At 34.7% G+C, this 7,324-nt stretch overlaps 1 protein-coding gene across 2 annotated transcripts; it reads right to left on the reverse strand.

Annotated features, from left to right (window-relative positions):
- Positions 1–3,091: 3,091 nt before the first annotated feature.
- LOC102301941 (low affinity immunoglobulin gamma Fc region receptor II) lies at positions 3,092–5,540 on the reverse strand. Of its 2 annotated transcripts, none has more exons than XM_005951951.2 (5): positions 5,140–5,534; positions 4,874–4,918; positions 4,517–4,756; positions 4,189–4,434; positions 3,092–3,587 (listed from the first exon to the last, which is right to left on the reverse strand). In XM_005951951.2, exons 1-5 carry the CDS (start codon positions 5,168–5,170, stop codon positions 3,427–3,429), a joined length of 723 nt encoding a protein of 240 aa, XP_005952013.1. In that variant the 5' UTR covers positions 5,171–5,534; the 3' UTR covers positions 3,092–3,426. The 2 variants fall into 2 exon arrangements, with proteins under 2 accessions (XP_005952013.1, XP_042072651.1); XM_042216717.1 differs by lacking the exon at positions 3,092–3,587 and adding an exon at positions 3,599–3,927 and having other exon boundaries at positions 5,140–5,540.
- Between the last annotated feature and the right edge of the window lie 1,784 nt (positions 5,541–7,324).

Genomic DNA, 7,324 nt, shown 5'->3' on the forward strand with positions numbered 1-7,324 from the left:
AGCTATTTGTAAGTATCTGTTTGTACAGCTTCCCTATAGTGGCTCCAGCACATTACATTAGCACAATGTGCAGGTAGTTCTGCATAAAAATAGCTCATGGAAATGTTTTTTTATGGGGCTATTTTTACTTTCTTGCTTTGCGTACTTTTTAGAGCCTCTACTTTTTCACCTTCACTTGAGTAAAGAAGATGAATCAGTATCTGTAGTTCTACTTAAGTACAGTCTGTACTTTTGTTTTTAGTTTTCCAGTGAGTTATTTTTATTGATGGCATTTGGGCTAAAATTTGTTCATTTTAGCCCAACTCTGCCATCTGCTGGTCGTCATGAAATATTGCAAGATTTATTTTCAGGCACAAAAAGTTTACAAGTTTGACAGTGTGTACATGTGCCTGATAGCATCTTTAAAACCATTAAAATATCTGTGTATTGTGATTTCTGTCAATGTTTAAAATAATAATGATTAGGAAATATTGTTTGGTATTTAATGGGCATTATTAAAGTCACTTATTTACCACTTGTTCAGTTGCTTGATAGAAGAGGAAACATTTAAATTAGTGTAAATGACACAGTATTGAACTAATTTGCAGCAAACATAGCGCAAGAGAAAGAAGACAGGAGGTATCATTAGAGTGAATTGTGTCTGATCACAATTTTTTCTTAGATCATTGCTGTATTGCAGTGTATGAGCATGTGGGGGTGTGTGTTTATGTATGTTTCAGATTAAATAAAATCATTAATGGAGATTGAGTAAACATAATTTTCCCTTGCACCTCCTGCGTTACAGTTACATTGGATGTCAGAACTCCAGAGTTGAGTGTGTGCCGGTGGTAAAGACAGAAAGGCAAGGGAAATCAAATTCTGTCAAGCATCCCATGTGTAACTATTGTAACTCACAACCTTGAGCTAGAGTAGATCGCTTGAAGAGAAGCAGTTTGTATTCTTTGTGTTTAATATACATGTGAACATAAAACGAACTATTATCAAAATAAAACAGGAGGTTGAGGATAAACATTGAAAAATGTAGAATAACAATAAAATAAACAACAAAAAACCAAAACACAAAGCCTTGAATATTTAACACGTACACAAACAAAGATGCAGGAAATACCAACAAGACAACTAATTTTTGTCAATTCAAATATATCCTATTCTGGTTTTTAGTAAAGAATAAAAAATTATTAATCACCTTGAGGCAACTGTTATTAGGATTTGACGCTATATAAAGAAAACTACATTTAATTAAACCAAATGCTTCTACTTATAGAAATAATCTGTTTGTGCTACTAATCATCGTTTGCTGCAGTTTCCTATATCATGAAAGTTACATTTACAAAAGATTGAACATGAGGTAAATATAACAGGTGGGCTCTGAACATGTCTCACTCTGTGCCTTGAGTCTCCAGCTGACTGGGATAGCAGAAATTAAATAAAAATCAGGGGGTGAAAATTCCCAGAAACTGCATTTCCTCATGCATGTCCTGCAAGTCCAAACTGTTAAAATTACAACTTGTGAACAACTAAAGAAACATAGTATGGTATAAAATGGTGTTTCTAGCTTTCTGTAGCTTAACCTCCTCATTGTGCAGATTACATCTTATTTTTTTTCCATCCACAGACCAGAGAGGGATGTGATCATGGCTCTTTCACCCACTGTTGTCATTTAACCTGCACCTTCTTGTGCTTGCTTTATAACACTGATGAGTTCATCATTCATCTGTTTTCCATATTTAAAAAGTCCATCCACATTTTGTGATGAAGCTTTTGTTGATCCCAGTAAACACACCACTTTTGAACTGAAGCTGGAAACAGTAGTGAAGAGACTTGTGTATTTGTTTGTGGCCATGTTTTTCTAAAATAGAAAATTGTTTTTATTCTCTAACATAGTAAATGAAAATAATATGTGATAGTGGAGACACACATTTCAGTGCAAAGTCACAGGTCACTTATGTCCACAAACCAGCCACAAAAAGTGTTGACAGACATGTAGCAGTATATGCTACTTTGCATGTGGTTATCAGGGTTATATGTTAGGTGGAAGTGGGGAAAAACTCTGACTCAGCTTATGACTTCTGCTTTCATAAAGTTTTGCCAAACAAATGCAGGCACATGATATTTTTTGGCTGCATTGTATTTTGGCTTTCTAATAGATATTGCTGCAGCATGAAAAAAGACACCACTTCTTCTGTCTGGGTACACGACCACACTTTAGGCAGGGTGTTTAAAGACGGGCTGTCCTCTGTCTATGGGTTCAAATTGTGGCCATAGATATGTTGTACTTGTACATCAAATAGTTGTAGTTGTGAGCTGAGTTTTGTAACCTCGTAAACCACAATATCCAAAAATGTTATGTTTGTGCGTTCATGGATGAGAATTTGTGTGAATTATGACCAGAAGCTCAGTAAGCCACCTCTCCGACAGCCAAATCCATCTGTTCTCTGATTGGATTGTTACATTTGTGATTGACATAACATTGACCAATCAGCTGAAAGAAAGGGAAAATTGGGTCAAAATTGTACTTGTAAGTTCAAACTCACACACAGCCAGGGAACTTGAGCGCAGAGTTTTACATGTAGTTTTTTTTTATAAGATAAGAATTGTGTCGAGAACACATACACGTGATCCTGAATCAGAGAAATAGCATTAAATGTTGTGACTGTTGATAGAATCATAATGTATATGTGGTTGTAGTACTGATTAAGTATACTCAATTGCTCAATACTGATCAGAATATAACCAGGTATATTAATCATAAATATCCTTAAGTTAACCAGTATACTGCATAAGAAAATTTAGAACATAATAATGAATCTGAAGACAGGCCTCAAATAAATCACCTTGAGGCAACTGTTACTGTGATTTGGCGCAATATAAAGAAAACCAAATTGAACTTGAGGGCATCCACACAATTAAACTTAAGAGGTTGACTTTGGTGCGTGTGTGTGATTGTGTATGTGTGGGTTGCGCAAGACGGGAGGGAGTGAGAAATATATAATTTAATAGAGTTTAACAGAGAACAAGTAAAAGAAAATATTTCTATATAACTGGATTAAAAGGTAACAGCTTGTAACAGCATTCATACACTTACAAAAAATTAAAGCACATAGATCAAGTTTATTTAAGTTAACATTTTAAATAACAGACAATTGCTTTTGTTAGCATTTGAATCCAACACTATGTGGGTTTTTCCAACACGGTTTGTCAGGTTTATCTAACTGAATACGCGCATGTGCATGTTTATAACAATTAATAGACATGCAAATAATGCAAATGGACACATCTATTTCAATTACAAAACAATGCATGGTATATTTGGATTGTTTAATATATCAATCAACGAAGAATGGAGGACAGCTTTCTATTGTCTATTTGTGTTACTCATAATAACCATTGCCTGCTCTGTTTCATGTATCAAAAGCAGTTGCAATTTCATGAGCTTGAGTTTAAATTAGGTGTTGTGGCTCTGATTTTCCCAGAGTGAAGAAGTCCCACAAGCAGCAACAGCAGAGCCACCATTATGATGGTGAACACAGTCCGTAAGACGAGGTAAATATGACAGCCAGGCTGTGACGAGGGGTCTGTCTTGGTCTCTGTGTGATTGATTGAGCAGATAAAAACAATTCATTAATTATTTCAGTGTTCACCTTGGTTATTTACTTAATATTTACATTGGCAAATTCAAGGGCTGAAAAACTGGCAGAAATGCAGTTCCTCTATTGTCCATTTAAGTTGTGAATTTACCCCCATAGACTACCAAACTGTTAAAAAGCCCAGCAAATGAACAATTAAAGAAATATGGTATAAAATTATATGTAAATTATATCTGCACATTTTTCCTCCATATGTAGTCCAAAAGTTGTTATCCCGTTTGTTGTTTGTTGTTTATTATCCAGGACATAATTTTTTTCACAGTGGTTTATGATTTCTGATCTGAAGAGAAAATTGTGTAAATGATAAAAACAATTACTGAATTATTTTATAATAAAAGAGTCTGTTTAATCACACAAAGCAGGAGACTGAAGTGAGCAGTTAGCGATCATCAGCTGATTCATGTGTCAGTCACAAACCCACTTCTTTGTTTTCTCTTCTGTCAGACAAATTCACCATAAATTCTAGTATAATGATAAGTGATACAGTTGTACTACTACCGGCATTTAAAAGGAGAAAAACAAGACCTCTTCATTGTCTCACCTGTGACACTGAGCCAGCTCTCTGGTGATTCTCCAGCTCCTACAATGCTGCATTTATAAAGTCCTTCATCAGATTTTGAAACTTTGTGGATGGTCATGCTTCCTGTTGAGTTGTTCCTGATGTGGACTCCATATTTATAGAAATCAGCCATGAAGTCTGAGGGAGTTAACTTATTTCTGCAGCTCAGGGTCACATCTTCTCCCTCCATCACAGGAACAGCAGGACTCTCCAGGATCACAGAACCAGCTGAATAACAGGAGTTTTGTATTTTTTTTTAATAAAATTTGATTAAAATGAATCACAAAATATTGTCTCACTGCAAACATACCAGTGATAGAGATGTTGATACTGTTGCTTCTGATCCCTTCTTCATTCTCATAGCAGTACTCCCCACTGTCATCTAGATAAACATTTGTGATGGTGCAGGATGATCCTTTGGGACATGTTTTTATTTTCCCTTTGACTTTATGCACAAATTCACAATAAACAACTCCCTCACAGTAAAAGGTCACTGCCTCATATTCAAAGAACTGTAATCTGTTTGGAAGGATATGAAGAGAAAATGCATCTAGATGAAGAAAAGGAGAGATTTACTTTAGTTTTATTTTTGAATATCACAAATCACAAATTTAAGTTCCAAACAAACTGATAAATGTTCATGTCAGTTTACTTTTCTGGTACTTACCAATTTTCTGATCATGTGCACAAAGCAGGATGATCACACTCATCACTGAAAAGACAAAAAACGGGCAACACATTAAAAAAGAAAAATAACAAAAAAGAATAACCGCCATACGTAATACTTAAATGTAAAACTGCTGACAAAGCTACTTGTTATTTGGCATTTTCCTCTAGATGAAACTTTTCAAACCACATAGTTTTCTAAAACCATTATTAACTTATAGATTTATTACAGTTTAGTTTTAATGTGGAAGTGGAGAAAGTACTCACTGAGTTTGACGCAGAGAGCTCTAAAATCCATGATGTCGTCCAGATTGTTAACAACATTCTGTTTCTGTTTGGCTTATTCGTGCTGCTGATGCAACACTTGGCATTTAAAAGAAGAAGCAAAAATGCTGGTCTAGTAACACTGCAGTTTCAGTTCACTGGAGTGAAATCAGAGACGAAAGCTGCCTTTAATGCAACTTAATAATAATTTAATGTTTCTCACATTCACTTTACTACGATACAGTAACATGTGAACAAGTATGTATTAGTATAAAATCCAGAGTGGTATCATTGTTTAAACAAAAAATGCACAGCTAATGGGTTTATTCCAGTACACAACATTTTTCTTGTTGTTAAAATCATGAACATACACTTGTGGTGAAGCTGCTTGCACTTATCAGTGTGAATACCTGATTGTTTATGGACATATGAGTACATCAAACAGAGATACAAATACTTAAGAGACTGGACATTTTATTTGCAATGATAATTTTCACACAGCGTGTCTATTACATGCATGCATGACTCCTGAAGCAGCCCAATAAGCATAAAAGTTACTCTACGGCTATCATTTGTTAACATGACGCTTGTTCTGATACATGTAATACATTTATTACCAACCCGAGAGTTTATCTGCTGGTCACTGGACATTCTTCTGAAGTCTTAATCCACCTCCAGCTGAAGATTCCCCTCAATAACACATTGGGTCCACTGGTAAAATGTAGTTCTAGTAATCTGCGCTGGATTACTCTGTGGCTTTCTCGAAGGACCCAGATGTAAATCCCCAAATAATGAATTTAAGAACTGAAATTGAATTTTAGAACTGAAACTGAATGGTGAGAAGTGAAATTGAAATTACTGGAAAGCAAATTTTTAAAAAGATGAAATACAGTTTGAAAGGAAATGAATTCATTTTCAAAATATACAATTCAATTTCAATTTAGTGACGATTATTTTCAAACCAATACATTGGATTTCAAATTAGGCTAACTCAAATTCAGTTTTAAAAATCATTTAGTCAAGTTACAATTCAGATTCAATCTGACAAATGCAAATTAGAATTTAACTTATTCAAATTCAGTTTCTGATGGCACAAAGTTCTGCCCAAAATATATCATGTAGAAAAACTGATATATACTTTTGAAATTGAACTTCTTTATCTTCTATGAACATATTGCTTGGAGTTTCAGTTATTCAACCTACTTAAGATCAAAGTAAGCTGGCCTAGAAGAAAAATGAGTTTGACATACCCGTGTTTTAACTACCATAATTTCTTTTTAGATATTTAAACATCAATCACTTTCTTTCACCCAAAATTATTTTGTATTATTCATTCTACATATTAGTGTTAACACAGAGTCCACATGGAGGCAGTCAATGCAAACTGTTATCCAAACATAGGATCAAATTAACATAGGAAAAAAATAAACCGTCTGGTACATTTCTAGCTGGATATTTGTTTGTTGCAATAATATTACAATATTATTTGCAATAATGGTTTCAGCGGTGCTACTCTGCCTCTTGCCGTGCAACACGAATACTGCAAGATCTTCTCCCAGGGAGATAAAAGAGAAATCCCCACATACTTTGTGTCAAACGAGTGAATTATGGCCATGTCAAATTATTTATTGCAAAGGAAGTAATAAAGGAGGTAATAAAAGTTTATGACATGTCATAAAAATATTATATTTCACAACTCAGCTATAAATGATAATCATATGATCAAACATTGTGATAATAATAATAATAATAATAATAATAATAATAATAATAATAATAATAATAATAATATATGTATAGAAATTATAATTATGTATGGGACAATAATCATGTTAGTGTGTTCTCATTTTAGTGTTTGGCCTCACATCTCTTGCAGTGCTCATTATTCTTTGTACTCACCTTAGTGTTCTTGTCTTCCCAGTTGTTTCCTGACTCCCGATACAAACTTGCAATAGCCTTGCTCACCTGGACGCTGGACGCTGGACTCCATTGTATTCCAAACAGCTGGTAAAGACTTTCAGTGTTCTCCGGTCTCACCTGCCTGCCTCCCTGCCTGCCACTGGACTCACCCAGGTCTCATCCCCTCCCGCATGACTCCACACAGCAAATCCAGCATGTCCAAATTAACACTGTCGGATTTGATTTCAACACTATTAAAGTGTCTATATGGGTCCACACCAGAGAGTGT

The sequence above is a fragment of the Haplochromis burtoni genome, unplaced genomic scaffold (genome assembly GCF_018398535.1).
Source record: "Haplochromis burtoni strain Fernald_Lab_line unplaced genomic scaffold, NCSU_Asbu1 Contig_1213, whole genome shotgun sequence".
Lineage (NCBI taxonomy): Eukaryota > Metazoa > Chordata > Actinopteri > Cichliformes > Cichlidae > Haplochromis > Haplochromis burtoni.

What these genes read in the sequence shown, in the direction of transcription:
- LOC102301941 (XM_005951951.2), bottom strand. Translation starts at nt 5,170, where the DNA reads ATGGATTTTAGAGCTCTCTGCGTCAAACTCA. An exon ending in AGCTCTCTGCGTCAAACTCA is followed by an intron (nt 4,919 to 5,139) that starts GTGAGTACTTTC and finishes TTGTCTTTTCAG; the next exon opens with TGATGAGTGTGATCATCCTG. An exon ending in GAGCTGGCTCAGTGTCACAG is followed by an intron (nt 3,588 to 4,188) that starts GTGAGACAATGA and finishes TCAATCACACAG; the next exon opens with AGACCAAGACAGACCCCTCG.